Source organism: Oncorhynchus masou, unplaced genomic scaffold (genome assembly GCF_036934945.1).
Source record: "Oncorhynchus masou masou isolate Uvic2021 unplaced genomic scaffold, UVic_Omas_1.1 unplaced_scaffold_1248, whole genome shotgun sequence".
Taxonomy (NCBI): domain Eukaryota; kingdom Metazoa; phylum Chordata; class Actinopteri; order Salmoniformes; family Salmonidae; genus Oncorhynchus; species Oncorhynchus masou.
This window is the reverse complement of record NW_027002299.1, coordinates 135627-156279: the sequence shown is the minus strand read 5'-3', so window position 1 is coordinate 156279 and position 20653 is coordinate 135627. Positions and strand designations below refer to the sequence as shown.

At 45.8% G+C, this 20653-nt stretch overlaps 1 protein-coding gene across 1 annotated transcript in view; it reads right to left on the bottom strand.

Moving 5' to 3' along the window:
* LOC135530074 (uncharacterized) overlaps positions 1–14303 on the bottom strand; it is a gene marked incomplete at its 3' end in the record, with an annotated part of 40954 nt that extends 26651 nt beyond the window's left edge. The window contains exons 1-5 of the mRNA XM_064958461.1: positions 14194–14303; positions 12832–12878; positions 11844–11924; positions 8445–8560; positions 8200–8320 (exon numbers count right to left, since the gene is read on the bottom strand). Of these exons, the coding sequence (XP_064814533.1) occupies positions 8200–8320; positions 8445–8560; positions 11844–11924; positions 12832–12878; positions 14194–14303 (475 nt within the window). The remainder of the gene's footprint in view (positions 1–8199; positions 8321–8444; positions 8561–11843; positions 11925–12831; positions 12879–14193) is intronic.
* Between the last annotated feature and the right edge of the window lie 6350 nt (positions 14304–20653).

Genomic DNA, 20653 nt, shown 5'->3' with positions numbered 1-20653 from the left:
GGTACAGAGGTCTGTTAACGTGGTCTGGTACAGAGGTCTGTTAACGTGGTCTGGTCTGGGTCTGTTACAGAGGTCTGTTAACGGTCTGGTACAGAGGTCTGTTAACGTGGTCTGGTACAGACGTGGTCTGGTACAGAGGTGGTGGTCTGGTACAGAGGTCTGTTAACGTGGTCTGGTACAGAGGTCTGTTAACGTGGTCTGGTACAGAGGTCTGTTAAAGTGGTCTGGTACAGAGGTCTGTTAACGTGGTCTGGTACAGAGGTCTGTTAACGTGGTCTGGTACAGAGGTCTGTTAACGTGGTCTGGTACAGAGGTCTGTTAAACTGGTCTGGTACAGAGGTCTGTTAACGTGGTCTGGTACAGAGGTCTGTTAACGTGGTATGGTACAGAGGTCTGTTAACGTGGTCTGGTACAGAGGTCTGTTAACTGTTAACGTGGTCTGGTACAGAGGTCTGTTAAAGTGGTCTGGTACAGAGGTCTGTTAAAATTTCACGTGGTCTGGTACAGTCTGTTAACGGCACGGTCTGGCGCATTTGTAGGCAGAGTCTAACAACCAAGGTAGGTTAACGTGGTCTGGTACAGAGGTCTGTTAACGTGGTCTGGTACAGAGGTCTGTTAACGTGGTCTGGTAAAATGCAGAGGTCTGTTAACGTGGTCTGGTACAGAGGTGCTGTTAACGTGGTCTGGTACAGGTACAGAGGTCTGTTAACGAGGGTCTGTTAACGTGGTCTGGTACAGAGGTCTGTTAACGTGGTCTGGTACAGAGGTCTGTTAACGTGGTCTGGTACAGAGGTCTGTTAAAGTGGTCTGGTACAGAGGTCTGTTCTGGTACAGAGGTCTGTTAACGTGGTCTGGTACAGAGGTCTGTTAAGAGGTCTGTTAACGGTCTGGTACAGAGGTCTGTTAACGGGTCTGGTACAGAGGTCTGTTAACGTGGTCTGGTACAGAGGTCTGTTAACGTGGTCTGGTACAGAGGTCTGTTAACGGTCTGTTCTGTTAACGTGGTCTGGTCTGGTACAGAGGTCTGTTAACGTGGTCTGGTACAGAGGTCTGTTAACGTGGTCTGGTACAGAGGTCTGTTAACGTGGTCTGGTACAGAGGTCTGTTAACGTGGTCTGGTGGTCTGGTACAGAGGTCTGTTAACGTGGTCTGGTACAGAGGTCTGTTAACTTCTTGAAACTCCCTAACCCGGATCCGGGTTTGTGACTAAAGCCTCTGCATTTAACGATTTCTGGTCTGGTACAGAGGTCTGTTAACGTGGTCTGGTACAGAGGTCTGTTAACGTGGTCTGGTACAGAGGTCTGTTAATTGCGTGGTCTGGTACAGAGGATTAACTGACCGAAACGGCAAACGTGTTTGGAATCAATCCTCAAGGTGCATTGACATGCAGAGGTCTGTTAACGTGGTCTGGAAAAATACAGAGGTCTGTTAACACCGGGCGTGGTCTGGTACAGAGGTCTGGGGAAACGACAGAAAGGGCAGGCTTAAGCCATATAAGGAGATAATGAAAAACAGAGCCTCAAAAATCCTTGTGGTCTGTATTTCTGGACAGAGGTCTGTTAACGTAGGTCTGGTACAGAGGTCTGTTAACAGTAACGTGGTCTGAGGTCTGTTAACGTGGTCTGGTAGAGGTCTGTTAACGTGGTCTGGTACAGAGGTCTGTTAACGTGGTCTGGTACAGAGGTCTGTTAACGGGTCTGGTACAGAGGTCTGTTAACGTCTGGTACAGAGGCCTGTTAACTGGTGGTCTGGTACAGAGGCCTGTTAACGTGGTCTGGTACAGAGGTCTGTTAACGTGGTCTGGTACAGAGGTCTGTTAACGTGGTCTGGTACAGAGGTCTGTTAAGAGGTCTGTGGTCTGGTACAGAGGTCTGTTAACGTGGTCTGGTACAGAGGTCTGTTAACGTGGTCTGGTACAGAGGTCTGGTCTGGTACAGAGGTCTGTTAACGTGGTCTGGTCAGAGGTCTGGTACAGAGGTCTGTTAACGTGGTCTGGTACAGAGGTCTGTTAAGGTCTGGTACAGAGGTCTGTTAACGTGGTCTGGTACAGAGGTCTGTTAACGTGGTCTGGTACAGAGGTCTGTTAACGTGGTCTGGTACAGAGGTCTGTTAACGTGGTCTGGTACAGAGGTCTGTTAACGTGGTCTGGTACAGAGGTCTGTTAACGTGGTCTGGTACAGAGGTCTGTTAACGTCTGGTACAGAGGTCTGTTAACGTGTCTGGTACAGAGGTCTGTTAACGAGGTCTGTTAACGGGTCTGGTACAGAGGTCTGTTAACGTGGTCTGGTACAGAGGTCTGTTAACGTCTGGTACAGAGGTCTGTTAACGTGGTCTGGTACAGAGGTCTGTTACAGAGGTCGTTAACGGGTCTGGTACAGAGGTCTGTTAAGAGGTCTGTTAACGGTCTGGTACAGAGGTCTGTTAACGTGGTCTGGTACAGAGGTCTGTTAACGTGGTCTGGTACAGAGGTCTGTTAACGTGGTCTGGTACAGAGGTCTGTTAAAGTGGTCTGGTACAGAGGTCTGTTAAAGTGGTCTGGTACAGAGGTCTGTTAAAGTGGTCTGGTACAGAGGTCTGTTAACGTGGTCTGGTACAGAGGTCTGTTAACGTGGTCTGGTACAGAGGTCTGTTAAAGTGGTCTGGTACAGAGGTCTGTTAACGTGGTCTGGTACAGAGGTCTGTTAACGTGGTCTGGTACAGAGGTCTGTTAACGTGGTCTGGTACAGAGGTCTGTTAACGTGGTCTGGTACAGAGGTCTGTTAACGTGGTCTGGTACAGAGGTCTGTTAACGTGGTCTGGTACAGAGGTCTGTTAAAGTAGTCTGGTACAGAGGTCTGTTAACGATCTGGTACAGAGGTCTGTTAAAGTGGTCTGGTACAGAGGTCTGTTAACGTGGTCTGGTACAGAGGTCTGTTAACGTGGTCTGGTACAGAGGTCTGTTAACGTGGTCTGGTACAGAGGCAAGTTACAGTGAATGAAGATCGGTGAGGCCTGGGGATGTCTGTGAGTCTCCAGACCGGCTAACAATCTAGGTCTTAAAATAGAGTGGAGAATTCTCTGCACCCTCCACCTTCCCATCCCCTGACCCATTGTAGGACTATTTCTGGCCACAGGGGGTACCAGCTCCAAATGCTTTAGCACCTGTTGCTACCCCCCAGCAACCAACCATGCCCTGCACAAGCCTCTGTGTCCAGCCATGGTCCCCTGACCCCTGACCCTGGGATGTGTTGTTGTCAGCTACATGTCAGCCATTTTTTTATAAGCCACATAAACTCTATGTTAAATAAATGTTCTTATTTTTTTCCTTAACTTTTTTGGAAAAGGAGTTGGGCCTAACTTCACTAATTTTACAGTCTATAATGATCATTCACAGAATGACTTGTCTCTGTTATCGATGACACTAGATCAGTGTCACATGGGTTTGACAGTCATGTGTGGATCAGAGTATTCCATCCATGGAGATGAATAGTGTGGTTAACAATCAGGTGGATCTCTTGGTAATGTATTTTAGATAGTGATGCTGCTCCTCTCTGATGGAAATCCCCTGGCCCGGTGTAAAGGTTGCCTGAAACTCCCCGTGGCCCAGAGTAAATCTGCAGGGTTTAAAGACCTAGCGGGCTAATCATGTCAACGCTAATTTAATTTACCTCTGCTCCCTGGTGGTGCAGCAAGCACAGCAGAACTTCATCTGGAGGTTTTACACTGATATTAGATGTGTATGAGAGCACACACTCACACACGCACGATATCACGCACACACACACACACAAGACACTGCAATCGAAGCAGGACGTTTACAGTGCCTTGCAAAAGTATTCACCCCCTTGGCATTTTACCTATTTTATTGTTTTACAACCTGGAATTAAAATAGATTTTGGTGGTTTGTATCATTTGATTTACACAACATGCCTACCACTTTGAAGATGCATAATATTTTTATTGTGAAATAAATAAGAAATGTGACAAAAAAACTGAAAACTTGAGCTAGCAAAACGATTAAACCCGCAAAGTAAATAATTTGTAGAGCCACCTTTTGCAGCAATTACAGCTGCAAGTCTCTTGGGGTATGTCTCTGTAAGCTTGGCACATCTAGCCACTGGGATTTTGGCCCATTCTTCAAGGCAAAACTGCTCCAGCTCCTTCAAGTTGGATGGGTTCTGCTAGTGTACAGCAATTTTTAAGTAATTCCACAGATTCTCAATTGGATTGAGGTCTGGGCTTTGACTAGGCCATTCCAAGACATTTAAATGTTTCCCCATAAACCACTTGAGTGTTGCTTTAGCAGTATGCTTAGGGTCATTGACCTGCTGGAAGGTGAACCTCCGTCCCAGTCTCAAATCTCTGAAAGACTGAAACAGGATTCCCTCTATTTAGCGCCATCCATTATTCCTTCAATTCTGACCAATTTCCCAGTCCCTGCCGATGAAAAACATCCAACGCTTGACGCTGCCACCACCATGCTTCACTTTGGGGATGATGTTCTTGGGGTGATGAGAGGTGTTGGGTTTGTGCCAGACATAGCGTTTTCCTTGATAGCAAAAAAAGCTTAATTTTAGTCTCATCTGACCAGAGTACCTTCTTCCATATGTTTGGGGAGTCTCCCACATGCCATTTGTCAAACACCAAACATGTTTGCTTATTTTTTTCTTTAAGGAATGGCTTTTTTCTGGCCACTCTTCCTTAAAGACCAGCTCTGTGGAGTGTACGGCTTAAAGTGGTCCTATGGACAGATACTCCGATCTCCTCTGTGGAGCTTTGCAGCTTCTTCAGGGTTATCTTTGGGATCTTTGTTGCCTCTCTGATTAATGCCCTCCTTGCCTGGTCCGTGAGTCTCTTGGCAGGTTTGTTGTGGTGCCATAATCTTTCCATTTATTAATAATGGATGTAATGGTGCTCCGTGGGATGTTCAAAGTTTCAGATATTTTTTTATAACCCAACTCTGATCTGTACTTCTCCACAACATTGTCCTTGACCTGTTTGGAGAGCTCCTTGGTCTTCATGGTGCCGCTTGCTTGGTGGTGCCCCTTGCTTAGTGGTGTTGCAGACTCTTGGGCCTTTCAGAACAGGTGTCTATATACTGAGATCATGTGACAGATCATTTGACACTTAGATTGCACACAGGTGGCCTTTATTTAATGAATTATGTGACTTCTGGAGGTAATAGGTTGCACCAGATCTTATTTAGGGGCTTCATAGAAAAGGGGCTGAATATATTGGCATGCACCCCTTTCCGTTTTTTATTTTTTTGAATTTTCTGAAACAAGTTATGTTTTTTCATTTCACTTCACCAATTTTGACTATTTTGTCTATGTCCATTACACGAAATCCAAATAAAAATCTATTTAAATTACAGGTTGTAATGCAACAATATAGGAAAAACACCAAGGGGGTGAATACTTTTGCAAGGCACTGTATGTGCAATCTTTACATACCTGAGAGTACTAGAGAATATACTGTAATGTATTGCATACTTTTGTTACATGATACAAATGTACTGTAATGTATTACATACATACTGTTGGTACACTATACAAATATACTCTATTATATGCTGCATACACTATTGAAATGACTGCCAGTGCTTTGAAAGTTAGATTCTCTTTATCCTCTGTTATCTGTCCCCCAGTGACCCTTGGACCAACTAAGTTAATGAACTTCATGAACCTCCTCTACAGTACTTGCTATGCCCCCCATAATAACGGAGCATGCAGCCATAGCAGGGAATAACAGGGCTCAGGACTGGTACTTTCACAGTATTGAATGAGAGAGAGATGAATCTGCCACCAGCATCAGGAATATTGTAACATTTCCTTCTGTTGGGGCATCAGTGAGATAATGAAGAGCTAAAGTTGAGGCGTTATACAGAACTTCCCCCAGCCCTGGTCACTAAAGCCTGAAGAACATCAGGGCGTGTCTCACCCGTCCCCAAAAGCCCAGAGCCTACACCCTCACCGGCAGCTCTACCCGCAGCATTCTGACTGGAAGTGCTGCCTGTTGCCTGTCGGAATGTTTCTCCAAACTGAACAACGGTTGCCTGGCAACAGGCTCAACTAGGACAGACACATGGTCCGGGTGACAGACGTCCTGGGGTTCATATCAGAAGGTTCGCCTGGCGCCTTGGGGGGTTAATTTAGAGAGTGCAGAGGTACGGGGGCTGATGCAAACTACAGTAACGACATCCAGAGGCAACAGGCAAGAAGTCCTCTCTGTCTGATCTATATTCTACAGCTCGATGCTGGATGTTGGCTAGGGGGTGTGGATGATTAGGCGGGGGGTGTTAAGTCCAGATGTATTTTCTAAAGCTCTATATTCTGGGTAGGGTAGAGGGTTCGATCTATTTTCTACAGCTCTATATTATGCTGGGCTATACACTAAGTGTACAAGACATTAGGAACACCTGCTCTTTCCATGACATAGACTGAAAGCTATGATCCCTTACTGAGGTCACTTGTTAAATCCACATCAATCAAATCAAGTTGTTATTGTCACATGCTTCGTAAACAGCTGGTGTAGACTAACAGTGAAATGCTTCACTGTAAATTTAAGGGGAGGAGATAGGTTAAAGAATAATTTTTAAGCCTGAGACAATTGAGACATGGATTGTGTATGTGTGTCATTCAGAGGGTGAATGGGCAAGACAAAGATGTAATTGTCTTTCACAGGGGGTTGGTGGCACCTTAATTGGGGAGGATGGGCTCTTGGTAATGGCTGGAGTGTTTCCATGTGTTTGATGCCATTCCATTTGCCCCGTTCCAGCCATTATCAAGAGCCGTCCTCCCCTCAGCAGCCTCCACTGGTGTCTTTGAATGGGGTATGGTAGTAGGTGCCAGGCGAACCAGTTTGAGTGTGTCAAGAACTACAACGCTGCTGGGTTTTCCACGCTCAACAGTTCCCTGTGTGAGTCCATGCCCAGATGAAATGATGCTGTAATGAGGGCAAAAGGGGGTGCAACTCAATATTAGGAAGGTGTTCCTAAGGTTTCGTACACTCAGCGTATGTAGGCTTGAGGGTGAGGATCTATTTTCTACATCTCTATATTATTCTGGGCTATGTGTAGACTTGAGGGCGAGGATCTATTTTCTACAGCTCTATATAATGATGGGCTATATGTAGGCTAGAGGATGAGGATCTATTTTCTACAGCTCTATATAATAGGCTATATGTAGGCTAGAGGGTGAGGATGATTAGGGAGGTGTTAACAAGTCTGAAGCAGCTACTCAAGAGGCTGCTGACAAACCACATGACACTCAATGATGCATTCCAAATAAGGGAAAGGGGGTTAAACTGGTCAGTTGTAGAACTGAATGCATTGAACCAAAATGTCTTACACATAGGGATGCAGCGTTCAGGAGTTCTTGTCAAATAGAAATGTAATACACAGAGTGGGCGCTATCTTCAAGGTGAGAATTAGGCCTGCTCTTTACTTCTTATTTCTATGAGCAACTTTCTGAACATGGAGCGGATTTTCTGACCCTATAACCCCCTTCTAATTATTGCAACAGAATGTAATGGTCCTTGGGGTAAGTTGGTTGTAGTGGTGGTCTGATACTGGTAAAGAAGAAGACAAGTCCCATATCCTATCAGTAACCGTAAGTGTGGTCGCCAAGCAACAAGCCAGTATCAGGTAAAACTGCCATGTTGGGAACACACTACTACTGGTTGTTTTCACTGTCTGAGGTTTACATTCCTGTTCAGTCTCAGACAGCCCTCCGTGCCGGAGACCAGTTGGCCTACTTCACTAAATGGATGCAGGAGTGATTATGAGAGTGTTTTGGCTGCTCTGAGTACATTCCAAACAGCCCTCTGTCACCCCCCAACATCTTGATTCAGAATAAGGACCCGTCTAGCCTCATGATAGTTGTGATACAGCCATCTTGGAGAACCAGGTAATCTAATCTCAGTGTTCTTCCTGGTCAGGTCACATGATCAGGAAACATTCCTTGGCACAATCATCACACTCATACTCATGTACATACCTTAAACACATTTAAACTCCAATACACAGGGCACACAAGCTCTCTCCATATGTACAAACCCATACATAGACTCCAGACGAAGGGCAAACCAATTGTCAATTTGTGTCAAAAATGGAGACACAGAGTTCATGCCATTTTACAGCTAAAGAACGTTCGAAGGACTCCTTGACCGGGGCTGTTTTTAGGGATACATCTTCAAAGGATTTCATGGCTTAAGGGCTACGCTGGTCGATGTCACAGGCCACAGTCTTGGTGACGTGGTTCTGGATGCTAGGAGCTGGCCGATGGAGGGCATGTCCGGGTGGTAATTCCACAGAAGGGGGGCGAGGACCATGAGGATCAGTCTGAGGACACAGTGGAGTGACACGGGATGGGTGGGGGGGGGGGGGGGGTTGCGAGGGCACTTTACGGGGTGTTGATCTGACTCTACTCTCCCAGCAGTCCTGTCACTGATCCACAGAGACTCACCAGGTGACCGACCTTGAGGCTGAGGTGACTGAGGGGCTTGTCCAAGAGGGGGAGGAGGGGGTCGGGTGTCCCCACTGCCAGCACTGGAGGGATGCCCCAGGCCCTCGGGCCTACTGCTTGCCATCAATGGGGGACACAGAGGGAAAGATTGCCCGTGTCACCCCATATCTCCTCATACTTCAGGTCGGGCCAAAAGCATTCTGTTTCGTGTTACTTCTCTGATTAGTAGGGAAAGGAAAGGGGGACACCTAGTCAGTTGTACAGATGAATGACTTCAACTGAAATGTTTCTTCAGCATTTAACCCAACCCCTCTGAATCAGAGAGGAGCGAGGGGCTGCCTTAATCGACATCCACGTCACCCACGCCAGGGGAACTTGCTCAGGGACAGAACGACAGATTTTTACCTTGTCAGCTCAGGGATTCGATCCAGCAATTATTATGGCTTCTAGTGTAAACAGTCAGGAACACAGGACAATACAGCAATCAACTGTTAACACTTATCTCCCACTGACTTCAATGCAGAAATCATCCAAAATCAGCATTCTGCTTTAAGTAAGTGAAGAGAAAATGGTCCAGTTAGCACAACAGGAAGACCAACCCTGGTCTGAATGAGCAGAACAGTGTCTGATCACCACTCCTGGATAAACAGGTGGCCTGTAGAAATAGCCATTAACATTGTCAGGATAACAAGTATCTCTTTGTAGCAGTGATGAATCCAATTAAAGGAGCCACGTCATTTATAATCATTGCAGTAATATAATTTGCTGATGACATACAATAGCCTAACTGAACATGACAGTGTGGAATTTCCATCTGGACGCTCCAATCTCTTAACCAGTGTATCACTCCAACACTTCCGCTACAGTACAATACTCTTAGTCGTTACCACTACTGTTTCCATGGGCTTTGAAGGACCTCATGCATACCAAGGAAACAACATTTACTGGCAACCATTTAGTTAAATAAGGACAACATCCCCACAGTTCAGTTTTACAGTGTAATCTTGGCGATGCTAACATGAGCCTAAAGTAGGCTAATGCTAACCTCGTTAGCCCAGGGGAACTTCCTGTCAGTCCTTCTCCACTCATATGAACAAGCCATCCACAGGAACAACAACATCACCCTACAGTAGCGCTCCATGGAATCAGTGTTACACACTAACAAACCTAGCTATAGGAGAACGGGCTCATTGTAATAGCTGGAATGGGATAAATGGAACGGTATCAAACACAGACATTCCCTTTCCAGCCATTACAATGAACCCCTCCTATAGCTTGTCCCACCAGCCTCCTCTGCTAGCATTAGCCACCTTGCTTTGCTATTCAACGCTACATAGCCAGCCACCCACGCTGCTGGACCAGACTAGGCCCAAGCTAAGCTAGCAGGGGTTGTGACTAGAGGGAGTACAGCTACAACTGGAAGTTACTTTCGGTAGCAGGTTAGGAGACCATTTTAACTAACCCTAACCCTTTTTCCTAACCTTAACCTAAGTCTCCTAACCTGCCACGTTAATTCTCCTAACCTGCTGTATAAATTCTCCTAACCTGTTACGAAAAAGTAACTTTCAGCCGTAGCTATAGTCCCTCTAGTCAGAACCTCTAGCAGGGCCTGTGTGCTCCTGTTCCGGCCTCCTCCCTCCTCCGGCCCCGCCTGACTCGATAATGCATGTCCCTATAAGGCCAGCTGCTGGGAATAAATTGTCATTGGGGTGACAGCAGCTGTGAAGGCAATGTGGCTAAAGGGTAGTGCTGGGTCTGGGGAGGGGTGGAAGTGTGCCGGGGGGGGGCCTATAGTGGACGGTGTCCGGTTACGGGACGCCTGCCTTCCAATCCTAGACATCTGACAGCAGGCTGGGATTGGGATAGGAAAGCATGTTGCCCTGGTGCTGAGCGGAGCCCAAGGACGGACAAGGGTAACAGGAAGAAACGGTTTCACTTTCCAGAGATCCCTCCACCACATTTCTGGAGAGAGGCTGATCTGGATGTAATCTGGGCATTTCATTTCAACACAAAGGCAGATAAAGCTATGGACAATACATGTAATCACTTGAAAATACAAGTAGGCAATATATATGAATCATCCAGTCAAATGTAAAGCTAATCAGTCAATAGATACAAGTATCAAACATGTCCCTACGACATCTACTTGTCAGCAGGGACAGAGAGGGGAGGGAGAGACATTCTAAGAAAGGGACAGAGAGAGGGGGGAGAGACATTCTAAGAAAGGGAGACAAAGTGAGAGAGAGAGAGAAAATCATCAAAGAAAGTGAGAGAGTGATACAGTGAGCTCTTCTCTCTATTACAGTCTGAGGCGTTCCATCAGCTGGTGCCATGCTTTAGGACAGCTGACACACCGTCACCACGCCAAAAGCTTCTGGTTTATTAAAGTCACATCGACTGTGTGTGTGTGTGTGTGTGTGACCAATAAAGATCTCGATGAGGCTTAATACAGAAATATATGCACACACAGTAAAAATAACGAGAGACGACAAGATGTGCCAAGTTGGCACCATTTTAAAATGTTTTTCTAAAAAGATGAGACCTTAAAATATTCTGTCCTGATTGAACCCAGCATTCTACCACATTTAATTTGAAACCCTTTTAAATAGTGCTGCAGGGTAACAGAGAGAGAGGGACACGGGTGTCTATGCTCATGCCTGCGTCCAGGTGACCGCCACTGTTTGAAGGACCCCTGCACGTCCTGGCTTAAACTACAACACTAAAAAAAATACAAAATCTACATTTCTACAGTACCTTCTCTGTCCCTATAAACCCACACCACTGACTGACAGAACAATCTATCTGTATAGTTGCTAAAAACCCGAAGAGTAAGACAGTTAAGTCCACTGAAAAGAATGTCTGGAAGTATCGGTATAGAGATCTCAGACTTTCCCAGTTTGAATAAAAATAAAGTATGTTGGATCAGTAAAAATGGATCCAGTGTGTGTGTCTACAAGCCAGTAAATTCACTGGACAATGAAAGCATGCAGACAGCCAAGACATCCAACCCAACCATGCCACATCTCATACATTTGATACATGAGCTGTACCCCAGGACATGTACAGTCCAGTACTGTAGTCTTCCAACAACCAAAAGCACTAATAAGCCTATAAACACACACCCATACAACATCTATTTATATCGACATCCACATAAACATATAAAACAGTAGATGAGGTGTGAGGCCCCTTACCTGCTAAGGCCAGGAGAAGCAGGCTGAAGAAGCAGCAGATTGAGACTATACCCTTCATGATGGCTGCCAGGAGAACTCTGATAGCCTCACTGACTATATATACCAAGGTAAGCAAGTCAAAGGCTATGAGGAAGCACAGGGGGCGGGACAGAGCGAGGAAGAGAGAGGGCCGTTGGGTGGAGGGTGTGTGTGTAGCAGGCATCACGGGCGTCAGAGCTGCCACACGGGGCCTTGCGCGTAGCGGCAGCTGACTGTCTCTCGTTTAGATAGACAGGCAGTTTGGGCACTGAGGTCAACACATAGGGACAGAGGTTTAGCATTTCCTTGTCAAATCATTCCTCAATTATATTATACAATGGTATATGGATTAAAATAGCATGTGATATTAGATGCTGTACAAACTGGGACTGCTGGTACATTCATATGGTTGAATGAGTGGGAAAATCAACTCATTTACATTCTACACCCACTGAGCACATTATGATCTTTTAGGATTTAGGGATAATTAAAATAATAATTACGATAAACCATATTCAAATTACACCCATTATCTGATCAACATGAAAACAGAACGAGAAACAACGCCTTGTCAACAACAGAATGCAATTAGCAAGTGCTGTAGCTGTGACAGTTGTATCACTTTTACTACACAAACTATTCACAATAAATAATTTTCATTTAACGAGGTTGATTCTGGCGTTGAAATGAGCTGTCCAACTCACTCTAGGTCTGTTAAAAAAATAAATTATGTCATAAATGTGACAGAGCTTGACTGTGTGTGTGTGTGTGTGTGTGTGTGTGTGTGTGTGTGTGTATGGGTCTTTGTTTATGGCTGTGTGTGTGTGTGTGTTGGCTGGCACAGCAAGACCACAGTCACCCTGGCTCTCCAAAACAGCGTGATGGGGGCATAGTATTTTATCACAGTGAACCAGACACTGTGGTGAAAATAATCTCACAACAACTCAGTCGGAATTAATGTCTATCTGCAAATTAATCCTCAAATATGGAGGGTTAAAAATGGTACTTAAAAAGTGATTAAAGCCCAAAAATTGATTTCCTTTTTGCTCTGTACTGTACAGTACAATGCCTTCTGAAACTGGAGAAGATGGTGAGCTTTAGTTTGACCATGGCAGTTTGGTGCTGGTTCGATGGACTTGTTGTATCACAGGAAGAAATGCATGAACGTGTCTTACACAGGGACATCTCTTTCCTGAGGACTGAGGGTACACATTCACCCTCCCTGTTGAATAGAGTGGAGACTCAGAGTGTGAGTGCTCTACTCTGAACACCACCAGGCATTGGGCAGAGGTAGTAGACAACTAATATATCAAATCAAGGGGGGGGGGGGGCAATGCAAATAGTCTGGGTTGCCATTTGATTAGGTGTTCAGGAGTCTTATGGCTTGGGGGTAGGAGCTGTTTAGAAGCCTCTTGGACCTAGACTTGGCGCTCCGGTACCGCTTGCCGTGCAGTAGCAGAGAGAACAGTCTATGACGTCGGAGGGCATAGCGGAATTTCTTATAAGCTTCCGGGTTAGAGTCCCGCTCCATGAAAGCAGCAGCTCTAGCCTTCAGCTCAGTGGGGATGTTGCCTGTAATCCATGGCTTCTGGTTGGGGTATGTACGTAGTCACTGTGGGGACGACATCCTCGATGCACTTATTGATAAAGCCAGTGACTGATGTGGTTTACTCCTCAATGCCATCGAAGAATCCCGAAACATATTCCAGTCTGTGCTAGAAAAACAGTCCTGTAGTTTAGCATCTGCTTCATCTGACCACTTTTTTTATTGACTGAATCACTGGTGCTTCCTGCTTTAATTTTTGCTTGTAAGCAGGAATCAGAAGGATAGAATTATGGTCAGATTTGCCAAATGGAGGGCGAGTGAGAGCTTTGTATGTGTCTCTAAGTGTTGAGTAAAAGTGGCCCAGAGTTTTTTTCCCTCTGGTTGCACATTTAACATGCTGATAAAAATTTAGTAAAACGGATTAAAGTTTCCCTGCATTAAAGTCCCTGGCTATCCCACACTACATTAATGCCATAATTTACACAACAATGAAGAGGTTGTTTCTCCCCCTAAAACAAAGACACACAGCACCCATCAGATGGAACGTACCATGTGTGGTGTAAAGTAGATCTCCACAGGTGGTTAGTTACTTACTTCACTGGTGTCGAGCTGCAGCAGGTGAACAACATTGTGAGTCTGTGGCTGGGGGTAGAGTTGGGAAGAGACAGGGGTCTCGCCATTCATGTAGGCAGGATACGTTCCTGTCCTGTCCCTGCAGAGCACTATGGTGCCGGTTGTTCTAAGAGGCACACTCGGGTCCTCCCTGCAGTTCCTCCATAAATATAGTATCCAGAGAGGATGACCTCCGACCCCAAAGAGAAGACTGGCTCTGGTTGCATGGATGGCCGTGACTGGAGAGGAGCTAAGCATGGTTAATCTTGACTGAACCTAGCTACTTAACTATCTCAACAAACTCGCAACTTCCCCATGTCCCTTCGGGCCATCTCTATGCCAGGATACTGTCCTTCTTATGGGTGACCTTTGTTCTCACCTCTCGGTGTGTGTGATGTTCATGTTCTCCAGACTCAGATCTGTCTCGTTTACACATGGTCTGTACATTCTGTGCCTCCGCGACCATGTGCATGTGCTCCGCAACATCATCTCGGAACCTAATCAATCAATTCATGTTATTTGTTTGTTTCAAGACCAAACACATCCATGGATCATTCTGGGGATACATTGGCCAAATATAAACAAAAACATTGTTGTTGTTGTATCCAAATAAAATGCAGATAATGGGGCTGGATCGACCACTAGGAACATCCATCTTCACCAGACCCTGGTCCCTGACAAGGAAACCACGGGACAAAATAAACCGTGGAAGACCAAGGAACACCGAGATGGAAGAACAGAAGAGTTCATGGAAAGAAGCAAACAAAATGGTGGAGGTGGAGATCATTCATGGATGACCTCTGCTCACCCTGGAATAAAACAGTTCAAGTCAAGTCTGTCACAAGAGACTAGCTCCAACTTCACAGTCTGGTACTATCATGTTTATTTATGTCGTGTTCCCCTGCTCAGACGGCGCATGCATCAACCAATGGTTGTGTGCCACGTCAGACTGTGCCGTCACGCACGAGATTGCTAGAACATAAAATACCTATCCAGGCATTGTAAGTTCTGGCATGCTCCAGCAACGTCTGTGCAGAGAAACACAACCTTAGTCATTGTGAACATTCTCCACCTCCTGCTGTGTTGACAGGTACATGCTGGGGCCCAATCAGGCCAGGTACATGTTGGAGCCCAGTCACCACCAGGTACATGTTGGAGCCCAGTCAGACCAGGTACATGTTGGGGCCCAGTCAGACCAGGTACATGTTGGGGCCCAATCAGGCCAGGTACATGTTGGAGCCCAGTCAGACCAGGTACATGTTGGGGCCCAGTCACCACCAGGTACATGTTGGAGCCCAGTCAGACCAGGTACATGTTGGAGCCCAGTCAGACCAGGTACATGTTGGGGCCCAATCAGACCAGGTACATGTTGGGGCCCAGTCACCACCAGGTACATGTTGGAGCCCAGTCACCACCAGGTACATGTTGGAGCCCAGTCAGACCAGGTACATGTTGGAGCCCAGTCACCACCAGGTACATGTTGGAGCCCAGTCACCACCAGGTACATGTTGGGGCCCAGTCACCACCAGGTACATGTTGGAGCCCAGTCACCACCAGGTACATGTTGGAGCCAGTCAGACCAGGTACATGTTGGGGCCCAGTCAGACCAGGTACATGTTGGGGCCCAGTCACCACCAGGTACATGTTGGAGCCCAGTCACCACCAGGTACATGTTGGAGCCCAGTCAGACCAGGTACATGTTGGGGCCCAGTCAGACCAGGTACATGTTGGAGCCCAGTCAGACCAGGAACATGTTGGGGCACAGTCAGACCAGGTACATGTTGGGGCACAGTCAGACCAGGTACATGTTGAGGTCCAATCAGGTCAAGTGATAAGAAAAACTCCGAGCCCTACCTAGAATATCTCTGAATAACAGAGCACCAGGATTGTGATCCAATTCCCTTTCAACTCCAGGAGGTAAACTAAATTCCAATTCCACATTTTCCTAACTGAATAACATTGAGAATAGGAATTTCAGTGTACTTCTTGAATTGAAATGGAATACTCCAAAACTGCAGAGCACTGATGTCAAAAGGTGTCCCTTGGTTTGAGAACTTGTAGTTTCAGAAACATCTAGATTCAGAAACTTCTAGAGCTTCAATTATAGCTTGAGCAAACAATGGAGTCATTGAGAATCCTTTCTTTTGACAATCAAATCTGCCATTTGACAGCTGCTAATTTCCACCCAGACAGCATGGATAGTGCCTGTCATAACATGGCGAGTGTCACTATCCCTGCAGTACCATCATGGGAGCATGATTCAGAGTGGGTCTGGGCACCAGAACACTTACCATTCCAGACTTCCAATGGGACATTTTTGAATGGCGATCACATATCTAGTGTGAACCTGTGAGCTAGACAGGCCGAGAAAGAACGAGTGAGGGAATGAGAGAGAGAGAGACTGAAAATGAACACTGCATAGACACTGAAGTACTAGAGGACAGTGACATGCCACCGACTGGAGTCACTAGTGCTGCAAACTGTCACAGACGCTGATGGTGACGGTGGGCCATCTTTATTTAGCACCAGACCAGCCTGACTGTGGGTCTGCCCAGGAGATGGGCGGGGGGCTTCTGGCACGACAACCAATCACAAAAGTAGGTATGGAGTTCTTTGGATGCAAACTCAGCAATCTTTGTCCTCCAAACACGACGAGTTGAGTTTTTACCAAAAGTTCTATTTTGGTTTCATCTGACCATATGACATTCTCCCAATCTTCTTCTGGATCATCCAAATGCTCTCTAGCAAACTTCAGACGGGCCTGGACATGTACTGGCTTAAACAGGGGGACACGTCTGGCACTGCAGGATTTGAGTCCCTGGCGGCGTAGTGTGTTACTGATGGTAGGCTTTGTTACTTTGGTCCCAGCTCTCTGTAGGTCATTCACTAGGTCCCCCCGTGTGGTTCTGGGATTTTTGCTCACCGTTCTTGTGATCATTTTGACCCCACGGGGTGAGATCTTGCGTGGAGCCCCAGATCGAGGGAGATTATCAGTGGTCTTGTATGTCTTCGATTTCCTAATAATTGCTCCCACAGTTGATTTCTTCAAACCAAGCTGCGTACCTATTGCAGATTCAGTCTTCCCAGCCTGGTGCTGGTCTACAATTTTGTTTCTGGTGTCCTTTGACAGCTCTTTGGTTTTGGCCATAGTGGAGTTTGGAGTGTGACTGTTTGAGGTTGTGGACAGGTGTCTTTTATACTGATAACAAGTTCAAACAGGTGCCCTTAATACAGGTAACAAGTGGAGGACAGAGGAACCTCTTAAAGAAGAAGTTACAGGTCTGTGAGAGCCAAATATGTATTTCCACCATAATTTGCAAATAAATTCATTAAAAATCCTACAATGTGATTTTCTGGATTTTTCCCCCTAATTTTGTCTGTCATAGTTGAAGTGGACCTATGATGAAAAAAACATTTAAGTGGGAAAACTTGCACAATTGGTGGATGACTAAATACTTTTTTGCCCCACTGTAACATCACCGGTGTCATAGAAATTGCACTTCCGTAAAAATGTAATACATTTAAAATCAGTTATGTAACAGTTAAACTGCTCTTAAATGCTAATATCTTTGCTACACAAAGTGATAGTGATAAACAGAAACGAGACCAACTTGTAAAAAATGAAGTACAAACTTTATTATTCTGTCTTTACAAAAGGCACAAGCCTCTTCTTTATCCACCCACAAGTTTCTTCTTAAAAAAAACTCTAAATATAATAGCTTCTCAACGACCGTGTGGACTGACTGTCCAACAAAACATAAGACAACAGATAAAGAGGAGCTGGGGAGGAGAGGAGGGCGTGAGTGACGGAGAGGGAAGACAGGATGAGAGTCTTGTGTTGACGACAGACAGACAAAGAGATGAGGGACAGACAGACATGGGTTGTATTCACTCGGGCACACCGTAGCAATGGAAAATTAAAACAACTGTTTCTTATTGGGCAAGGTCAGGTAGTATCTCCCTGTTTCAGTCAATTTTCTTCCGTTTGGTGCCTAATGAATACACCCAGGGTATATGACCGGGTCAGACACAGGGAAAAGGGGAAATACACAGCTGTGTGGTTTTAGTCTCACAACCTATCAAGAGCTTCAGCCGAGGAGAGGCCCCCTTTCTGAAAAATAAGAGGAACCTTCTCCCATATATAGTACAGTAAGTGCTTTAGAACTGTAACCCCCCCCATTCACTGACCCCTGCCCACCTCACAGGCAATCTGTTATGTATCTAACAGAGATATCGTATAGAAGATACACAAAACATCTATGAGACAGTGCTTGGCATCAGCAGAGAAAATGTTTGAACACAGGTACTGAAAAGGGCTACAACAGACATATCATAAAGCGTAACCAAACAAAAACAACAACATTTTGTTCAGCAATCAATAGGACTGGATCAGAGGACTGCCCCTACCAATCCAGATTATAAGGTTTATAGAGGGCACACCTCAACAATCACTGACCATTTCCAAATAATGGAACTCAACATGGCTAAGTTCGTTTTTTTCCTGGGTGAACACAGTGGTCGCGTTCCAGGCTGACTACATTACAGTAGCACTGCATGCAGCAACCTATGGCTGCGTGCCACCTCACTGACTTTCCAGTCGGGCATCAGTTGGCGGTGTCATTTTGTGGTAGGCTGATACAAAAACACCTATCCAGGCATTGTGAGGTTCTGGCATGCGACTGCAATGAAGTGGCCTTGAACGTGGCCAGTGTGAATCCACTGTAAATACCAAGAAGGAAGGATAGGAGGGAGATGTGTCTCATCTGACCAGCAGTAAAAGGACTCCTCTACACTCAAAGGGAAGACATAAGGGACAATCAACAAATCAATACAATTTACCATCAAATCATTTTACATTAAAAACGATTCCTCTGCGATTGGCCGTATTGTGGCCAAAAATAACCGTTGCGTTTTGCTCTTGAAAAGTGCCAGTTAAAGATGCTAAAGGTACTGGTGGAATCTTCTGGAATGTCTAAAAACATTGCATCCACATCTCCTTTTGGAAACCGCAGCACATTAAAACAAAGCATAAGCCACCAAGTGTGTATTTATATTGGGAGGTTCTGGACATAAAGGTTTACAGTATCAATCCTATTGAACAGTGTTCAGGCTTTCTCTAGATAGGTGTGGCCGGCCTCTACCTCTTTCTCGCTCTGACTCCAGGGTTGAGTTAAGGCTGGCCTCACAGTGCCTACCCTGCACATTAGAATCTGTGTTATGGCAAACCGCTGCCCCTCTCTCTCTCCACACACCCCAGGCAGCGTGTTATCCTGGGTGCAATCCAGATGGGCATATTCTAAATAATTTCTGTAAGTATTGGAAGGATCTGACAATCTGCACAGAATCTGGGTCTCTCGAACTCACCATGACTGTACATGTGTGTCTGCATTCCCCCCTCACTCCACGGGATAGGAGAACCCCCAAAACAACAAGGTTTCAATCAGGTCAGCCTGGGAAAACTCAGGCTTTTGAAAAAGTGTCTGTGATCCCTGTAAAACCAAGTCATATCTGGGGCACAACAAAACCATCAAAGACAGACTTTACAGAGAGAATGAAACACGCTGAAAAGCACAATAATAAAAACGGACAATAGCCAGGGATGCTAACTGGTCAGGGCACAAAGGAGCCAAAACATCTTGTTTTGCACGGCGACACGCTAGAAATCTGTGGAAACCGCCAGAAAATGTGCCTGTTTTCAGAGTGGGGTTGTCACAATATCAACACTTAACTAATGACGTGATACCACGCCAAGTATCACGATGCCGAGTAGTATGGTGATGCCAGAGATACCTGACCCCCCCCAGGACGCGTGTTCCTATTAGTGGAAACAGAGTCAAATGCACAGTCAACCAATATCATTGGCAGTTCAGGATCTAAACTCACAAACATCAGAGACGTTTCCAAAATGCAAGGACAAATAATGGGAGGAGCGTTATCAGATCTGGGACCATTAATTGCACAGGGGGGTGTGTGTGTTTCTCCTACGATATCAAACAGAGGCCTGTCCCAAATACAGGGCTTTCCTAACCCCGGACACAACCCACCTAATTACAGCGCGGAGCTAGATACACCAGCCTACCCTGTGTACAACAGCAAAAACACACAAAGGGTTTTAAAACTCAAGACGTACCCATCAATAAGCTTATTCAACAAGCCAGATGCCAAAATGTCAGAAGCAGCAGACGAAAGGGTGAATCGGTGTTACAGGTTTTCATCTGTACTACTAATTAGAGGAGAGTGTCGCCTATATAAATGTCTACTGGGAACCCAGCCCAGTAAAAAGTGTGATGGCACAAAAAGAGAAAGAGGGAACCGGAAGTGCACTCCTCCTCTTTCCATAGTAAGCTTAGCTTCGTCTCCTAACAGCACCACTGAAATGAACAGACCTCTAGCTGCGTCAATATGGGCCTTTTCTGTGTTGTCACGTTTCATTTCAATCCCTGTAATTTATCGACCAGAGCCACTGAGCAGAACACAAGATCAAAAAGAAAACCTGTAACGCAAACTCTTACAAATACTTTGTAAAGTACAACAGAAAAACGACAACATTTTCTCTTCCTAAGGAGCCAAAAGGTGTGTTGGAACTGATTCAGAATGTGTCTTTGAATGCTCACAGTGTCTCATCACTCAGGGGAGATTCCCCTGGGTAGAAATATGGTGAAGAGATACAGGAAGTAGAGGATTTCTTGTAGAAATGATCTCTAGTATGTGGGGTCACCTGGGACGGCTGTGCTGCTGGTTGGGGTACACCTGTCCTGTCTAGGCGCGCTCTCCTGCTCGCTGGGCAGAAGTTGCTTATTTGGTTTTGGAGAAGGTGAGAAAGAGTCTCCATTGGACAA